At 41.2% G+C, this 20,200-nt stretch overlaps 1 protein-coding gene across 2 annotated transcripts in view; it reads left to right on the top strand.

Annotated features, from left to right (window-relative positions):
* cant1b (calcium activated nucleotidase 1b) overlaps nucleotides 1–20,200 on the top strand; it is a 35,182-nt gene that overhangs the window by 9,703 nt on the left and 5,279 nt on the right. The window contains exons 1-3 of one of the 2 annotated variants that reach the window (XM_060941022.1): nucleotides 10,695–10,808; nucleotides 13,826–14,467; nucleotides 15,538–15,741. In XM_060941022.1, coding sequence (XP_060797005.1) covers nucleotides 10,760–10,808; nucleotides 13,826–14,467; nucleotides 15,538–15,741 — 895 coding nt within the window. In that variant the 5' untranslated portion in view covers nucleotides 10,695–10,759. Of the gene's footprint in view, nucleotides 1–10,694; nucleotides 10,809–13,825; nucleotides 14,468–15,537; nucleotides 15,742–20,200 lie in introns of those variants that run through there. The other variant, XM_060941023.1, reaches the window with a different exon arrangement.

Below are 20,200 nucleotides of genomic sequence, written 5' to 3' on the forward strand. Positions count from 1 at the left end.
AGCAGTAATGAGAGGGAAGGTGACTGCAGCGACATCCTTTCTCAAGAGACAAAGGCTACATCCACACGACCACGGCAATGAGATTTAAAAAATATATATATTGAGTCCACATGGGCAACGGATCAGTAAAATATCAGGTACATATGGCAACGCAATACTTGCTGAAAACGATGCAATACACATGCCACACCTCTAGGTGCGCTGTAAGACGGTCCCATCGGAGACACCACAACAATAGAAGAAGTAAGGACGCATGCACATAAACTATTATGCGGGAGACTTCATATTAGCCACAAAGTCAGAAAAATCTGTTTGTAAAATTATGTTATAATGACCAAATACAATGAAAAGTATTTTTCCAGTCTCACCTGTGAAAGGTAATCCCATGTGATGTCGTTTGGACGATAAACCTGTTGGTACAGTTAAACGCAGCACATGAATGAGGCATCTTTATTCTCCGCTTTGACCCATCCAATATGGCGGCGAGGATGACGTATGATTCTACGCGGAAGGCGGCGTCTTTAATGGTCCGGAATAAATTGAATGCTACACGTTGATGGATTAATTTGTTCTTCTACGCCCTTTTTGAGGAATGTATTGTAGGACTTAAACCAACATCTGAAGAGATGAGATCGCTCCTTTTTTTTCCCTATTTTTGCTGGCGGGATTGACTCTGCCCTAAGGGCTATTCTCGCTCACTTTGCACCATTACACAATAAATATTCACAGTGAAAATATTTTGTAAGCGCGTTTCATGAACCAAGTTATAGGATTTGTTGACAACTCGCATCGAGTTCGTTACACTTCTACCCGGCGTGAAGCACGTGGTTGTGACGTCATCGTAAACAAATCTGTTCTACTCATCCAGATGACTTCGCAACAGCGCCGTTGCCAGATCTTTCCACTCTGGAACCCATTCTCAAAAGATTTCGTTTTGGGGCACCCAAAACACCGGTGCCGTGTGGATGCCAGGCCAAAACGATAAACAGTTTTATCAGATTCACCTGAATCCGTTGCCGTGTGGACAGGGCCAAAGAGAAGCAAAACTCAAGACCCTCCAGGCTGAACTTAAAAACCTAGAATCCGAACATAAAGAATCGATAGACCTAAAGGTTAAGATAGACAGACATAAAAAGGAAAAGAAACCAGATTGAAGTTACTGTGTATATATACAAGAAATTCAAAAGAAACTATTATACACTAAATACTATGAAGGGGGCAGCAAATATTCAAAATTATTAGCATACAAATTGAGAAGACAACAGGCAGATAACACAATATACAAGATAAGAGACCCTACAACTAAGAATATCCACCACCAGATTAAGGAAATTAAAGATTTATTTTAAAGAATACTATGAAAAACTATACTCGCAGCCTCAAGTCAATACTGACCAGAAAATGGAGACACTATTTGGATCTTTAAATTTAACAAAACTTACAGAAGCAGAAAACAAAGCACTAGCCTCACAAATAACAAAAGAAGAAATTCACTCAGCTATTGCCAGACTGAAAGCTAATAAATCTCCAGGCGCGGGTGGATTTAGCTTGGAGTGGTACAAGAGTCTAAAGGAGGTTTTGACACCTATTTTATTAAAAACATTCAACTGGGTTTTGACTAAAGGAGAAACCCCAGCTTCATGGAAAAAAGCGATTTATATCGGTTATCCCTAAGGGAGATAAGGATAAATTAGACTTGGCAAATTACAGGCCAATTAGTGTACTTAATCTGGACTATAAACTGTTTACTTCAATTATTGCAAAAAGGCTTGAGAAAATCTTACCCAAAATAATCAATATGGATCAAACAGGATTTGTTCTATCACGTCAAACACACGATAACATCAGAAGATCTCTACAAATTATCAGATACAGAAATCAAAATAAAATACAGGCTATGTTAGTTTAGACGCAGAAAAAGCGTTTGACTCGGTGAGATGGAAATTTTTATTCAGAGCTATGGAGAAATTCGGTTTTAACCAAGTAATTATTAGGACACTAGAAGCCCTAGCTATATAATAAACCATCAGCTAGATTAAAAATCAACGGGGAGCTTACAGACTCCCTTTCTGCTGGAGAGATCCACAAGACAGGGCTGTCCCATAAGTCCACTTCTATTTGCAATTTTTATAGAACCTTTAGCACAATGGATTAGACAGAACAGAGAGATCAAACGTATAAAAATGCCGGCAGGTGAACAGAAGCTGGCCCTGTTTGCAGATGTGCTCATTAGCCTTTCAAACCCAACAGACTCTTTACCAGTGTTGATGTCTGTATTAGATGAATATGGATCATACTCAGGATATAAAGTAAACAAGAGGAAAACTCAGGTCCTTGGTGTTCACCATGATCCTCCTCAGTCTCTCTGCTCCAGATACCATCTGAATTGGGATAAAAATTCTGTAAAATACCTGGGAGTCCTTCTACCTTTAGACATGTCTACACTTGAAGAAATCAACTATGGCCCCCTCAAAAAAGAAATTATAGCCGACATAAACAGATGGAGCCTAATCCCTTACCTAAATATTAGTTCTCGTATAGATTCAGTAAAAATGAACATTTTACCGAGACTTTTATATTTATTTCACTCAGGACCAATTGAGAAACCAGAACAGTTCTTCTTGGAGTGGGATAAAGTTCTTTCAAGATTTATATGGGTAGGGAAAAAGCCAAGAATAAAATACAAAACTCTGCAATGACCAAAGGAAAAAGGTGGATTGGTTCTCCCCTGTCTGAGAAATTACTATAAAGCAGCTCAAATTCGGCCACTAGTTGGATGGTGTATACCAAATCAGTGTTTTCCCCAGAAAAAAATTAAAGCCCTAAATTCTGGCATGATAATATACAGACAATTGAGTGCCAATGGTGTGAAAGCAAGCGCCAAAGGCGTGAAGCAAAACTAGGGGGATCCGGGGATATGCTCCCCCAGAAAATTTTTTGAAAATAGATGCTCTCAGGTGCATTTTCAGGGTCTCGGAGAGGTTTTAGATACATGATTATAGCATAGATTTTACCAGTGTTTCGATGATTTCTGATCTAAATAGTATTAATGTATACACATTTGAAATTTCACCTTAAAGTTCAACATGCAAGTTAAACTGTTTTGTTATAGATTACTGAGGTATATGATAGATTGAAAATCTATGGGATCCCTTAATTACCTATGATCAAGTAGTGTTGTAACAAAAATGTGCATGAAAATATGAAGTGGTTTGCTCCATCTTATGCAATCCAATGAAGAGAATCGATCATCATGACCTCCTGTTGATCACAAAGGGATCTGAACTTAAGAACTGTCACCTTAAAATAAGTTGCTGTATTACTATAACTGTAATGATTTAGAATGGTTCTGATGCAATTACCATAATATATGTAGAACTAAGATGCACTGAAAAGAAAAGTAAGGCAACTGCATATTATAAAGTTTAAATTTTGGCACTTTATTAAATGGACTAGATTAAGATTAAAACATTATATTTAAAGGAAAAGAAAACTTAATTTCTACAGTTTAAGTTTGCAGAAAGATTATGTACTTTTAAACATTTCATGAAGGGAATTTAAGTGTCAAATGTAGCATAATTTCAAATAATAATGATAAGCATATTTGGCAGTGTGATGTCACTGTGAGCCTTTAACAAAAGAATAATCCGGAGCCGCCTTTTGTTAAATGGATCCCAGTGACATCACACTGCCAAAACTGCTTATGATTATTATTTGAAATTATGCTGTATTTGACACATTTGGACAACTTCACTTCGTGAGTGTATAGAAGTACATAATCTTTCTGCAAACCCAAACTAATGAATTAAGTTTTCTACTCCTTTTAAAGCAGATTAATTCTCCTTGGCTTTTGCTTGGCCCAATGTTGGGCAGCCCTCTCATAGTCCATCTCGCTGTCATCCATGCTGATGTGGATTAATTTGTTCAGCGAGTCTTCTCCTAGCTTATTAAAATCAGTCGGCTTTGCCCGTCTGGTGGGGGACAACATCGGCAGCCAATAAGATCGCTTATAATGAATCGGAAACTTCCGGGATGTCTGACGTTTTCTTTCGATGTTTTTATTGGACGGTTTGAACACGTGCTCTTGACATAGCCAACAGATTAATTTATTTACATCATACTACGCGGACATATTACTTTGACAGAATCAACACAAACATTGGGGAAAAAAGACGGCTTGTTTAACACAATCTCAATCAATATGTAAATGGATCTGTTATTTGCTCTCCTATGTATCTAGTTACTTGTGGGTAGGAAATCTAACGTATCGGTATAAATCTAAGCGTATCGGATTTTAACTAAAGCAACTAAGCATATCGGCAGGCAGAGCAAGTGTACTGGGCCCGATATGCTAAAACGCTTTGGGGAAAACTGTGCAAATTATAAATCGAGATGGAAAGAGATCGAAATGTCTATGGGGAAGGGATTACCAGTTAATACTTTGGTTGGTGACCCCTCATCAACTAATCATCTTTCAGACCCTAATAATTCTTGGATAATGGGCTCCCTAAAAACATGGAATGAAATAGTTAAAAGGTATCATTTGAGAAAAAAAGACTGAAATGTTTAAATGGTTTGCATATGATCCAGATTTTATACCCAATAAGTATGATACAAGGTTTAAAAATTGGATAGGGAATGGGCTTACGGCATACTGCACACTTCTAGATAAGGATACAGTTCTAAGCTTCCAGGACCTTAAGGATAAATTTGGCCTACAAAATCAAGATCACTTTAGGTATTTACAAATCAGAGACTTTATGAGCAAAAAATTACCAACGGATGCCACCTCCAGGAGGGAAGAAATTCTGAACGTTTTTCAAAGGGCTTACAAGAATGGTACCCTCCAAAAAATATCTAAACTATATTTGGCTCTCCAAAATCTAAAAAGTGACCACACTTTGTACATTAAGGAAAGATGGGAAACCGAGGGAAGCTTCACAGTATTGCAAGAAGAGTGGGACAGGATCGGCAAACAGCAGTGGACAGTGACAAGCTCCCCCTCTTGGAGGGAATTCAGCTGGAAGAATGTGACTCGAGTCTTTAGCACTCCGGTGCAAAAGACTAATGCCGCTTTTCCACTACCAACGCGGCTGAGTTGGGCTGAGCCGTGCCGTGCTGACTTGGGCTGAGTGGAGCTGAGTGGGGCTGTTGGAGTTGCATTTCGACTACAACCGCACTGAACCGTGCTGGCTGGAAGTGGGTGGACACATTGGGTGGAGTTAGCGAAAGTGGGTGGACGTCACGTGATGTCGTTAGGCGGCGCAAACAGTGACATCAGTGACCTTTTAAGCAGTAGTCTCACAACCCGGATAGTAAACAATAAACATGGAGGACATGGAGTCATTAGTGTTGCTGGTCTTGGTGCTGTGGCTTGTCACCGACAACGCCAACAGATACTGGCATAAGGCTTCAGAAATTCTCGTAATTCGTAATTCTTCTTCCGGGTTTACGGTGTTTACAGATCCCAGCGTGCTCGTGGGGCGTGTGTGGGCATGTGAGGACCACTCCTCCTCATCAATCAGTGCACAGGGGAGTGTCTCCTCACGCCCCTAGCCCCACTCGGCTCGGTTTGGCTCGCTTCAGCCCTACTCCAAAACCGTGCGAGTTTTGGGTGCTGAGTAGGGCTGAAGCGAGCCGAGTCGTGCTGCTCTGAGGTAGTCGAAACGCGAGCCGTGTCGGGCTGAAGTGAGCTGAAAAAGGGTAGTGGAAAAGGGCCATAAGACAATTCACTAGACTAAAGAAATTGCTTTCAGACATGTTTATGCTTATTACAGAGGGAAAGTATGTTCCACTGAGCTGGGCCATTTCCGGCAAATAAGAGTTTGGGTCATGGCAACAGCATGTGTGTCGGCCTCGGTTCGGAGGTTTCAGTTTCTAAAACTGTAAGAGTAGAATAATAATATAAAGTACAGTCACTTGGTATAGTATTTTACTTTGCAAATTTTTAAATTAATTTATTTAAATTGTTCATTTTTGGATTACGCTTCATTTTTGTGGCTACTGCCTCATAAATATATATGCTATACTGTATGGACATGGTATCAGAAAACAATTTTATTTATAAGCAGTAGCCACATGTACCCATGTGACTGCCGAGTCCAGTCTTCGGTCGTAACCTTGACCGGAGGAACGAGGGGTTGCTAGTGTTTGCTCAAGGCACCACCCCAGGCTAGTGGAGGGAAGGAGACGCCTTACTACTCCATTGTATGGTGGTCAAGGACAGCACATGCCCACTGTATTCTGTAACACATTCTACACTATATTCTATGGACCCTTTTCACGTGACGTCACGACAAACGCGGCCGCCGTTTTGGACATGTACTACCAGTAGTTTACCACAGCCAACATTGAGGAACGGCAGCAAAGAAAGTGTTTATTTTCAGCAAGACTTCCATCATGCCACTATATTGTTGTGCACCTGGATGTAGTAACCATCAACAAACAAGGCAAGGGTTATCATTTTATCGGATCCCGGTAGATGCTGACCGACGGAGAAGATGGATAGCGGCATACCAACGCTTGTGTAGTGACCACTTTGTTGGAGGTAAGACGAATAAAATTAGCCAGAAAAGGCATTACATTGCTGTTAACATTCCATTCTAGTTTACTGTAATTATGATCTGGCAGCTATTTACACCGGATCCAGTGTAAATAGCTGCCGGAGCTAACGTCCGAGGTTCCGGAGCGCGCTAGCTCGCGGCGGCCGGCCGGAGTGCGCTCCGGCAAGCTCGGACGTTGGCTCCGGCAGCTATTTACACTGGATCCAGTGTAAATAGCTGCCAGATCATAATTACAGTAAACTAGTAAATACAGTTTTCTGCATCTCGCTCCTTTTTCTTTTGTTTGTCGCCTTCCTCGCATTCAAACCGATTCGAGCTGAAGTCCACTACATGTCCAAAATGGCGGTCGCGTTTACGAAGGTCACGTGACTGAAAAGGGTCTATAACACCCACTTGAATATATTCCATGACACATGCTACACTATAACACCCTACACTATATTCCACACCTTGTGTAGGTCGACCAAGGGGGGGGAAAAAACCTGTCCTCTAATTAATAAGCTGACAAGTGTGTATTTGCCACCTCACAGATCCAGTGTTCGGTAGTGTCTCCAGTTTACAGTGTGGATCCGTAGATTGGAGAGCAGCTTCACTCGTGTGTGTGTGTGTGTGTGTGTGTGTGTGTGTGTGTGTATTTTTAATACTCCAAATACAAGGTATTTAATACTGTAATACAAGTATACTAATGACCTTCACTAAATATACCAATATTTAAATTTTTAAAAAATTAATTCACAACTCCAAAATCACGGTCACAATTTTAATTATGATTTTGTTTGCTTATGCTGGTTCAGCATGTTTGTGTATATTCTCTGTGAATTGTGCTTTTGCTGATCTGGGAGGTCAGAAAAATGGAGAAAAGGTGGAAGGCCTCAAACCCTCTATAGGCAACTCAGAAGTGTGTTGGATTAATACGTTAAATAAATGAAGCGTTTCCATTTTATTAGAAACACTTTAGGGAAATGGTTATATTGGTTGCCCTCTTGTGGCAAGTTTGAATCCCAATGATGTCCCAGCAAAATTGGCAGATTGAGTTTCTTTGAGCTCATGCATGTGGAAGAGGGCAGACTGCACTTTTCTTCAGGTGTGTTACACCTTGTGACACAGCATGAGCAGCAGTTCAGAAAGATGTGGCTGGCTAGCTCCACCTGTCTTAGAGGAAGCATGTATTAGCCCTTGTCCTCCTCAGTTGATGGCAGTCATGATCAGAGAGAGCAGGCTGGTGGATGGGGAATTGAAAGGTGGCCTTTTTTGGGGGGGGGGACAGTTAAATATAGAAAACTGTTTCTATGTCCCATGCGGTTCCAACACTGTTAGAAATAGGGGTACAGTAGGAGTCCATTTCTGTACCTCATGGTACAATCTACACTAAGGTACCCCTTAGGGCGGGGGTGGCCAACCCGCGGCTCGCGAGCCGCATGCGGCTCTTTGCCCGGTGTCATGCGGCTCTTACGTTCATATCAAAGTTTTTTTTTTTTTTTTTTATGTGCGTGTGCGCTTTGCTTGAGTTCAGTACGGTATTTTCGTCAAATGCATCTTCGCTTTGCTTGGGTATATTACGGTATTTTCAGGTCATGTCAAATGCGCATGTGCGTGAGATAATCGCTAAGTTTTTGGGCAAGGTGTATCTTGTGTCAAGTAGCCTCTCAAAATGGCAATGAAAAAATGCACAGCAAAACGAAAATATGAAGACGAACATAGGACATTTTTAACAGAGTGGGAGAGTTTATACTTTTTTGTTGAACGTAATGGCAAGCCATTCTGCCTTATATGTCAGTCGTCATTAGCTCATTTCAAAGCTTCCCGCCTCCCTGAATAAGCAAGGAGCCAGATATGCAACACTAATTGAAAACCTGCACGAAAGCTTTGTAACCCGGTTCTGTGATATACAACTGAAAAGGCCACAGGTTACGTTCCTCGTCGACCCATTCAATGCGGAGATGGACTGTTTGAAAGCCCCGCTTGTCACAGATGAGGCTGCGGCTGAGTTGGAGATGATCGATCTTCGTGAGGAAGACCAACTGAAACCTGTTTTGAGAGAAGGCACCATTGAGTTTTGGAAAAGTGTGCCATTGGAAAAATACCCGAATGTGAAACGGGCTGCGCTTAAGATACTGTCAATGTTTGGGTCAACATACGTCTGCGAGTCTGTGTTCTCTACCATGAAACACGTGAAGTCAAAGCATCGTTCTGTTCTGACTGAAACCCATGTGAAAGAACTGCTTCGAGTGGCAACGACGGAATACAAGCCAGATTTGAAGAGGATTGTTCAAGGCAAGGAATGTCAGAAGTCCCACTAAGCAACATGCATAGTAAGTGCACACAATATTGATTGCTGTAAATGACTGGCCTGTGGTATTAGTACTGACTGAAGGAGTACATTTCTCTCATGTTGGCGTGTGACATTTACTATTAATCTGGCTGAGCAGAGGTGCGTGAGCGTGTGTGTCTGTGAGAGAGAGAGAGAGAGAGCGGGGGGGGGGGGGGGGGGGCGATGTTCATGTGTGGTCATGTGTATGGTGTGGCTTTTTTTTGGTAATGCCATGAGTCCCACTAAGCAGCATGCATAGTAAGTGCACACAATGTTCATTGTTAAAAATGACTGGCCTCAGCCTGTGGTCTTAGTACTGTAGGAGTAAATATGTTGGTGTGTGACATTTACTATTAATCTGGCTGAGCAGAGGGGTGTGTGTGTGTGTGTGTGTGTGTGTGTGTGTGTGTGTGTGAGAGAGAGAGAGAGAGGAAGAGATGGGTGATGTTCGTGTGCCCATGTGTATGATGTGGCTCTTTGCGGTAATACAGTAAAAAATGTGGCTCTTGGTCTCCAACTGGTTGGCCACCCCTGCCTTAGGGCTTATTATTGGACCTCAAGGTAACGGTGTACATTTTAGGGCCAAAAATGTACATATAGGTTCCTAAGCGTTATATAAAGGGTACAGATATATACCTTAGAACCGTGAGGTGGCCTAATGGTTCGCATGTCCGCTTCTCAATCGGGAGATCATGAGTTCTACTCACGGTTGGGTCATACCAAAGACCATGATAAAAATGGTACCTACTGTCGTCTGGCAAGGCTCGCTGCAATACAGATGTGAGTGGGGAGTCAAACTCTCGCGTTTACCAGAGGACTAGCCCCCCACTGTAACCCTAGCTATGTAATGGGCAAGAGCCCAAGGGCTACGGAAACGGAGATCGGTGCCGCCACATGGCGTGGGAAGGACTTTGATTTGAAATACCTTAGAGGGTACTACTCCAGCGACAAGCCATTGTACCCTTAAAGGTCCAAAAATATACTTTTATTTTCTGAGAGAGAATTTGAAATCTTTTGGGAAGCTAAGAACCCTTAAATATCCAAACCTTTGAGGACTCGCCCCCACCCCCTCTTAAAATTGTGTGTGAAAAAGTATGTGTAGTAATCGATAATAGCTGATAGTATTTCTCTTATAAGCGATGTATGCTAATTTAAGCCACATTGAAGCGCTCTACTTCCAACTCGCTAGTAGGGTGTGAGCTGCATTTTATTTAATTTTTTTTTTCCTTCTCTTGGTATCCTGTTACCTCTTGTGCATTAACATTCTTAATAAACCTGAGAGACTGCTCTGTTTCAATAGTTACAGGTGTCCTTCCAGCTTGACTTGGATTTATTCATTGGCACTGCATAACGCTGCCTTATTATATATATATTTTTTGTCCTAAAACAGTGCAATATGTCATGTTTTATTTCTTTGTCGAAGCAATAGTAGGACTTTTTGTCAAGGAAGTTAATGATTTCTTACCTCCGTTTATTTTAAACTTGTATTAATGTTTTTGAATTCATCAAGACGCAAGTTGAGGCAGCGGATATATTTTATGCCATGCTGTGATCTCTGCGTGTCAGTCCTCCGAGGCTCTGAGGGCTGGTGCTTGAGGGAGTGTACAGACCCAGGTGATCAAAAGCAACAAGGCAAAGCGTCTGGCACACACAACTGTGTGCAAATGCCTCAGTGGGGGCAAATACCATTTAGCGGAGCTCTCCTGTTCTTAAGCTAATCAATAATCCTGTGCAGGTAAAAGTTCAAAACCACTGCCTTGAAAATTTGCCTTAGTCATGGTTACAAGGACTAGTTGTTCCATACCTTGTTAAGATCAACAGGGTAAGGTTTGAAAGGGAGAACTTGGGATCAACCGGTTCCTGAAAGCGAGCAACAGTGTACTGAATGGACCAACGAAAGAAAGCGCAGAGAAATGCAAGAAGAAGAAAGAAGGGTAAATAAATTGGAATCCACATGTCTGTACTAGCTAGTTGTAAATGCTTGTTGTTTAAGTAAAGCTGTGACGGAGATTAATTTTTTGTGTGCATGTGTGTGAGAGAGCATAACTATAAAGTTGGCTTGTAGTGTAAAGTTACTAAACCTTTTGATGTAGATTTTCAAGTGGCTTAACATTGCACCTGGTGGGGATTTTCCTCTTAAAGCAGCTTGATTTCAGTAAATAATTTGACAGCATCCTGTTGATGGCAAACACTGAAACAAGACATCCCAAAGACTTTTTTTAAAAAGTAAGTTATTAAAAAGGCTGGAACGCAGATGTCCATTTTTAGGCAAATGATTGCGGGTGACAATGAGTTCATGATCATGATGCTTCACTGTGTTCCACAATATTCCCTAGGTTTGATTTCTCTTTGTGCCAGTTATAACGAGAAAAGCTCCTTAACTCCTATCTTTTCTTTTGGTACTGTGTGTAACACTAGCTTCATAATGCTGGCTCAGGAGTTGTTCATTGTTTATAACACACAGCATAAATTCCGTTGCCTTTTATTTCCATTTTTGTGTTTTGTTGTTGAGCCAGAATGTAGGACTTTAATCAAGTGTAATGATTTGCCTTATTAGTAATTATACACTGCGTACATACATTAAGGTTGTAATTGCTCTGTAATGTTTGCCATGTGGCTGTTTTGTCCCTGTTATTTGATCCTATTGGTTAGTTAATTAGTCCCAAAGGTATTCTACCTACTTGGAGAATAAGGGAACTGAGACTTTCTAGACAGAAAAAGATGCTCTGGGTTCATCGTTGACAACTGACGAAAAAGTGCTCCTACGTAACATGCCTTTGACATTATTAAATAAGCAGACGACAAATGTGCCCAAGTGTTACGAGTGCCAAGGGTTAAACTATGCAAATATGGCTTTTGCATAAGTGTGAACCTGTACAACCTCTGTGTACTCATGTGAACATGACTTCATGCTCCTGCGTTCAAAATTGCGATCAGTGTAATGTGAGTGAGTCAGTACGTTTACATGCACGTCCAAATCGAGCTGCTGTTGGTAATCGAGCAAAGGGTCCCAGCAGGGGTGCCAGAGAAATCCAATCCTACATGCACAAGTGAAATCGGGCTATTGTGCACCCGAGCCACACGTGGCGCTACACGCCCCATCGTGTTGGTACACTTCCGGTTGTCGTCATGAAGAAGAGCTATAGTGTTGCCAGATACTGCTGACGTTTTCCAGCCCAAAACATGTTCAAATCCGCTAAAATGCACTTAAAACCCCCAATCTGGCAACACTAGCAGTTCCATGTTCAAGCTGTTAGGCTTGCTCTAACAGACTATGGCTACAAACTGTCCAGCGCAGACCACTGTTTTGTAAGACAACTTATTTTGCACAATAATATTTTTCTAAAGTCCATTTTTTGCTTAGAAAAAAATATATATATTTTTTGCTTACAATTTAACTTATGTCTTAATAAACACACAAAAAGTTCAATTGTTTTGTTTTTATTGACATTCTTCAGATGTTGGATATATATATATAAAACACACACACACACACACACACACACACACACACACACAAATACAATGACTTGTTTATGTACACAATTCACAGCTATGCAACAGCTGTACAGATGTATTTGGTGATACAGTAAGTGAGCTAAATTTTAACAGTGCAAACAATGCCACAAAAAGAAAAGATTCATGCCGTTGTCATGCCGACCGAGGCTGTTGTGTTTCCCTTGTGGTCTCGTCACTCGTCACTTCCGGAAGTAGCTCGACAACTAGCTCGATAGGGTATACATGCACAAAGTAGCTCGGCAGAAATCGCATAAACTAGGTCGTGTAGCTCGATTCCGAGAAATCAAGTTCGGTTCAATTTCAGCCGAATTAAGGTGTATACATGGCATTTTGAACTTCGATTTCAGTCGAGCAACGGCAGAAATTCGATTCTCTCTATGTGCATGTAAACGTAGTGAGTGTTTTTAAATGGGTGCTTTGGATGGAAAACCTGATTCATGCAATTTTCTAAATGGTGTCCTGTTTGGTGTATGCTGACTGCTTCATTAGGTTTGCATTGAGGCTAATGTCTGTCTTACTCGAAACCTTGTCTCAAAAGACATCCTGTTCTTGGCTCGGATGATTGCACCGTAGGATTGCATTGTACAGCTGTTTTACGGCTGCCGGTTACAGCGTTCTAACTAAATACAGGACTGACTTCAATTGTTTTTGTTCCTAGTAAATAATTGAACCCAAAGAAAGAGGGGGAAATGGAGCACAGGTAGGGGGGGGAATTCCACAGTTTTCCTTTAACTGATGTCTCCTTGACTTGATGTGGTTTAGGATTGTTAAAAATGGGGGAAAAAAATTCACCATGGAGCTTTTTTTTTTTTTTTCCTTTTTTTTCTTGGAGCAATTTAATTTTTTTACTCCCAAGGCTCCTCCTCCTGTAGTCTTAAGCCAGAATTGTTCCAGAAAGCTGAAGATTATGTCTAATGATAATTTACTGAAATTAAAATTGTCAATACAAAATTTTTTTTTTTTTTGGAAGCAAGTGATTGTGTACCTAGATAGTGCTGTTTAAACCAGGTATATAGTTTGGGGATTTAATTTCAGGAAAGACTTTTGAATGATCAAAATAGATTGTTTCATCTTAGTGAGAAGCAGGGTGTTTTCCTGCCTCCAGATGATAAAATAACTATTATGAGGAAGAATAATTTGAAGCTTTAGGATTGTGTGCTGAGAGACTTTGTTCCTAATTGGTTTGCTATTCGATCAACTTTCTACTTTCTGATTAAGATTTCTTTAAGGGATCTTGTTAAGGGATGTGTATGGAAATCTGATGATCAAGGTAGAACACAACTTTCCTTAGGCAAATATAGCCTTGGCATATGGGTAGAAAACACTTGTGTTCTCTCTCTCTCTCTCTCTCTCTCTCTCTCTCTCTCTCTCTCTCCTCCTCCTCCCATTTCCAGGTGCTTGATTTCACTTTCTCCTCATTTCCTCCCTTTAGCTCCACACCCTAATAACCTGATGACCACCCGGATCTCCATGCGGTCCCTGCCATCCTTGGCCTCCATCAGCAGTGCTAGCTCTGACCCCCGCTTCCATTTCAAATGGAGGGCCATCACAGTGCTTGCTATACTAACCTTGGGCCTGCTGCTGTATCTGCACCAAACAGCGGGGGGTTCTACACAGGAGACACAACTCTTTCCATCACTGCGTCATAGTAATGGTGTACATCGGCTGATTCGGGATGCAACAACCAAAACAGAGGCCCATTACAACCACACGTACCCTTTGAGCCCACCGGAGCACACAGCTAATGGTGTCCGCTACCGCATAGCCGTGATCGCAGACTTGGACACAAACTCGCGCAGCACCAAAGATAGTACCTGGTTCAGTTACATGCAGCGAGGCCACCTGCTAGTGTCCGACAACGGGGAACACGTGGAGGTAGAGTGGGACCCGGACAAGGTGGTGTTAGAGAGCCATTTATCAGAAAAAGGGCGCGGGATGGAGCTTTCCGACCTGGTGGCATTTAACGGACATCTATACAGTGTAGATGATCGAACAGGCGTGGTGTACCGTATTGAAGACAACCGGGCTATACCCTGGGTCATTCTGCCTGATGGAGATGGCAGCATTTCCAAAGGTGAGAGGAAAGCAATTAGTATTCCCACACATGCATTCTGCTAGCTGCCATTTTCTACACTAAACTTTCAAATCCTTTCAGTGATGTGTGAAAAATGCAAAGGGGAAATGATTCTGTTCTTTTTATTTCAGAAGCAATATTTTCTTTTTTTAGCTAGTTTTATTTTTCTTTATTTTTATTGTAAAAAATGTTTTATTAATATTTGGTTAGAAGCTTACATTTGTTACTGTTTGTATAAAGTATAGCATTGTAATTGCAAAAGGAAAAATAAAGCAAATGACAAGCGAAAAGAATATATATATATATATATGAGTGATTCCATGCTTATGGGTACTGAAATGGGGACATGAACTTATTTTTAAAAATTCACCTAAAACCATTTCTTTTTTTATCATCAGGTCACAAAACATGTAATCTTTAATGAATGATATGTTAAAAGATAACTTTAATTTTCTGAAATGTAATAAAAACATTTATATGCCAAAGTCAGAACGTAACAGAAATGTTGTGGACATATATATTCTCAATTTTAACAATGTAGAATTACTTTTTGAAACATAGGAAGGTGATGTTTTAGCAAATATAATTAATAAACATGTGTAGTAGAGTAAACATACACATTCTTTCAATAAGATTAACATGGTATATAGCTAGATTGTAATTAATTTGTAACAGACGCGAGATGGACAATCGTAACAGAAGTAATGTAACAGACATCATTTTGGAACTCATAGGCTTGACTTTGGCATATAAATATGTTTTTATTACATCTCAGAAAATTAAAGTTATCTTTTAACATATCATTCATTAAAGATTACATGTTTTGTGACCTGATGGTAAAAAAAGAAATGGTTTTAGGTGAATAAGTTCATGTCCCCATTTCAGTACCCATAAGTGTGGAATCACTCATTTTATTTATATATATATATATATAAATTTAAAAAAAAATTGGGGGGGGGGTTGTTTTTTCTCCAATTGAATAGTTGTGCTCAGATTTCACTGGGACCTCGGGGAGGGACAGTGGAACAGGATCTTAAAGATGCTTGTCCTTGTATTTATGCTGTGAGCAGGTTTTAAGGCGGAGTGGTTGGCAGTGAAGGACAAGCACCTGTATGTGGGTGGACTGGGGAAGGAGTGGACAACCACCACGGGTGAATTCGTCAACAACGATCCCCAGTGGGTGAAGGTCATCGGCTTCCAGGGCGACATACACCATGAGAACTGGGTGCCCCATTACATCGCACTGAGGGGGGCAGCAAACATCAAACCTCCTGGTAAAAAAAAAAGCAAAACACTTCACAAAATGAGGTTCTAAATCTGATGCAGTCAGCCTCAGTGTTGAAGGCCAACTGCCTAACCATTTGGCCTTTTCACCATGCGCGCGTGCACACAATATACCTTTCATGACCTGATACGCTGTAGGAAAGTCAGCCTCCAGAATATCAGGCTCTCTGTGTTGAGCACAAAGTTAATAAATGGTTAATGTGAGTAGATGAGCCATAGAAATAAAGAGAACTGAAAACGCAATCAGTATTTAGATATATTTTGCTAATGCTGTACAGATATCACATTAAAGACCCTTGACATTCCTTGTGGATATAGTTACATTTAAATCGTAATCGTATTTATTTACCAATTAATGATAAAGATTGCAGCATTTAAAACGGCTATGAAATGAAATCAAGCAATGTCATGGTAAGGGCCATTTTCAACAGTTGTATTGCACCATTTAAAGGTCATAGGCAATGGTCGGAAGTGAAACGTAAAATATCAACTTTATTGTCTAAAAGAACGACCCAGAAAGCGAATTCAATCTTCCTAGTGTCTAATTTGCACTCTAAAATTGAATAATACGGTTAAAATATACTGTTTTGCCCAATTTCCAAAGGTTTGTTTACATCTCACTTGTGCGCACTTCCACCGCCAGGCGACCGTCGTCGTGACGTCATTTAAGCCAAACAGACTGGGAGCAGTTCTGTTACTTGTGAACCGAGCACACGTGTACGGACTTTGGTTGTGAGAGGTTGTGTAAAATGTCTGATAGCGATTTTGAAGTCGGAACTCTCCAAATTGAATATCGAGAGGTGAAACCATACATGTATGAACCTATGGCTGTTGCGAAGCAATCGGTGAATGTGGCTCACTGGTTTGACCGTGCAGCCTCGGAATCACAGCGACTCGGCCGACTCTGATTGTGGTGACGCCAGACCTCAACAAGACTCGCGCCCAACGATTTATCCTGGTAGTTATGATAAATTCCTACTTTCATTGTAATACTAAATAAGAGCCCTTTTGAAGAATAATTAAACCGCCCTCCCTAGTGGATATAGGTAACGATTACTTGACAGTGCGCCGGTAGGCCACATTAGCCTGCCATCCGCGGCATTATACTATTTATAGCCTACTCTAAGCGAGGAAACATCTCTTTGTCTCATTTCCACAATGATTGTACAGGATCCCTCAGGATTCTTGACTTGTCAATTGCAAGCAAAAGTAAAAATGTTTACCTCCAATCTTCTCCTTTTTGCTTGAGCGTTGCTGGTTCGTTTCTTCTTTGACTGCTTGATTTTGTTTCATGAGCACAATCCACTCTCTCCACCTCTTCTCCTCTTCTGGAAAAAAACAACCCTCTGGCTTCACGCACACAATCCACTCTCTCGACCTCTTCTCCTCTTCCGGAAAAAGCCAGTCCACTCTCTCTGCCTCTTCTCCTGTCTCAGAAAAAGGTAAAAACTTCTTCCTGAACCGGTCCCGTTGTTACAATTCACTGCACATGGTTTTTCTTTGGAAATTCCTGAACACACGTCCGCACTCAAGCCGAACGGCAATGTAAGTAAACAGAAGTGGACTCAACTCAAGTGGTTTGTTTGGCTTAAATGACGTCATGCGCCGAGTGGTCACAAAAATAGCCGAACAGAAATTCGCCACGATCCACGCTAACTTATTTTAAGTATTACTTATTAACAATACTTCTTGGAACCAGAAGAAAATTCCAGAGGGTTTTTTAACATATAAAGTTTCAAATGTGCATAAAATTAAAACCGTTGCCTATGAGCTTTAAAGTTCCTGTCTTCTGATTTAATCTTGGAACATTCATACACTATAAAGCTGAGTCACAAATGAAAGGAAAAGCCTTTAATTTGTGCCTCCTCTGTGGGGAGCATGCATTTATTTTGTTGGCGTGATTTGACTCTACTTGTGCCCTTAGAGCAAATTCAATACAAAGAAAAGGCCTTTCTTATGATGAAACTTTACACGTTTCTTCCAATACACATGAAGCCATCTGACCAGATCTTTTTTGAACTGCTGCTTAGGCAGAAGGGGTGACATAACATGCTTGCCTAAACATGCGTGAACTTGCAGATGCCCATGCTTGGCTAGTGTCACTGTGATTGACTGGGAGAGAGTGTAAGCACCCCCTCCCCTCCCTGAGAGTATGACCAGTTTTGCTTACTTGGACTTCTGGACATGGATGGCTGAAGTATTGTCTGGATTCGAATTCAAGATCTTCGGACGATAAGGCAGATGATTTTGTTGTACCACTTGGGAGCCCATGATGAAACATTTCTATGCTGATGGGAATGGTCTCTTCCAGGATAACCCTGCCCACATCCACAGAGCACAAGGGTCACTGAAGGTTGAAAATGAGAAATCGTATACTGTACACCAGTGCTTAATTGAACATCTATTCGTACGTAACACTGGACTCTTCACTACCACCAAAACCCCAACTGAAGGAATGTCTTTTGGAACAGTGGTAAATCCCTCCAGTATAGTTCCAGAGAGTTGAAGCTGTGCCAAAGATGATCTGGTGGCCCAATATGAGAAAAACCCGCATAAAGCTGTTAGTGTTGGTCCTTTAATTGGTCACCCATCTGTACATGTGCAATGTAAAGGAATGGCCTTTGGGGTGAGGGATATTCCCAAAAATAGTTTTGGCGGGGAATCCTAAAAATATAAATACTTAAACCTAAGGAAAAATAAAACCGCTATAGAGAAGATTGCACTCTGTTCAGCACCACACCACTAATCTGCCAGTATGACGTTAAACCTTTCTGAGAGACTCGGTACAGTTCAGGACCCGGATAATAAATGGGCGATGGTCCTTTGCCAGCCCACTGTTATCTGACCTACATACCACCATGGAATGAGGGTGAACTTGTCTGAATCTGGCTGCCAGGGCACAGCTGTGATTTCAGCTTTGACACCATATCTCCGGCATCGAATATAGAAAACTGAACTGCAGCATGACCATGTTGGCCATCTATTAAAACTCGATTCCAAATTCTGTGAAAACCTTAAAAGTAAATACTTGCATTTGTGCCTCTTTGGGGCCAAAATACACTTGCCATTGCCATAACTGAACCTTTTGTGTGTGAAATGAAGCATGTTTGTCCAGAAATTGCGTGCTCCTAACCTTAGGACATTTTAAAGGTGAATTCCGCAGAAGTTCTCAGTAATTTTTAAAAAACAGTTACATTTTAGCCATAGTATTGAAATGTGACTTCTCAAATGCACTTGTACTGAATGTGCACATTCTAGTTCTTGTGTTTTAATAAAGACTTGAGTAGTAGGAAAAGTAGGATGTATAGAAATGAGAACATATTTGAAATTGTACAAAAATCTACAATATTGTCTATCAGTTGGCTCCTTTTTAACAGCAAACTGACCGCTGCACCAACACATGCGCACCTTGTTCCCTACATGGAGTTGCGGTCCTGCCCCTTTTCAGTTCAGTGTTGTGTAGCACTTTTAACAATAGAGATTGTAAGAGAACTGCTTTTATAGAAATTTCAGGTGCTGATTTACATTTAGGCCCCATTAAGCAACCAGAGGTGATGGTAGCAAACTCCCAAAGAGGAGCAGTGGCCTAGCCTGACAAAAAGCAATACTGGACAGTGTGCAATACCTCTCCTGCTAGACTTTTTTTCATATTTTATATATGTTAATACTTAATTTATCTAGATGTTTTCTCTATTTTCTATTCTCTTTATTCTGTAATGATGCTGCTAGAATTTTAATTTCCCTGAGGGAACCCTCCCAAAGAGATCAGTAAAGATCCATCCATCCATCCATCCATGAATGAATGAGGAAGAATCTGCCTTCTGTTATTTAAGATGTTCATGTGTTAACTGCCACGAACATGGTACTTCCATTCGCTGTGCTGGACCAAAATTAAAAACAACAAACAAACACAAACCCAGCAGCCTCAGTTGCTATGCATGAGTATGCCAAATGAGTGCTAACCCAACGAAAGCATCTACATGCTGACATGTTGACTTTTTTTTTTTATGAAACATTTTAAGAGGCGGGCGACACGGTGGTGTAGTGGTTAGCGCTGTCGCCTCACAGCAAGAAGATCCTGGGTTCGAGCCCCGGGGCCGGCGAGGGCCTTTCTGTGTGGAGTTTGCATGTTCTCCCCGTGTCCGCGTGGGTTTCCTCCGGGTGCTCCGGTTTCCCCCACAGTCCAAAGACATGCAGGTTAGGTTAACTGGTGACTCTAAATTGACCGTAGGTGTGAATGTGAGTGTCAATGGTTGTCTGTGTCAGCCCTGTGATGACCTGGCGACTTGTCCAGGGTGTACCCCGCCTTTCGCCCGTAGTCAGCTGGGATAGGCTCCAGCTTGCCTGCAACCCTGTAGAGGGATAGAGCGGCTAGAGATGAGATGAGATTTTAAGAGGCTTGCTAACTTGAACATCCTGATTTGAACTTTCATGCTTGCTTCTCAGGAA

The sequence above is a fragment of the Neoarius graeffei genome, chromosome 15, assembly GCF_027579695.1.
Source record: "Neoarius graeffei isolate fNeoGra1 chromosome 15, fNeoGra1.pri, whole genome shotgun sequence".
Classification (NCBI taxonomy): domain Eukaryota; kingdom Metazoa; phylum Chordata; class Actinopteri; order Siluriformes; family Ariidae; genus Neoarius; species Neoarius graeffei.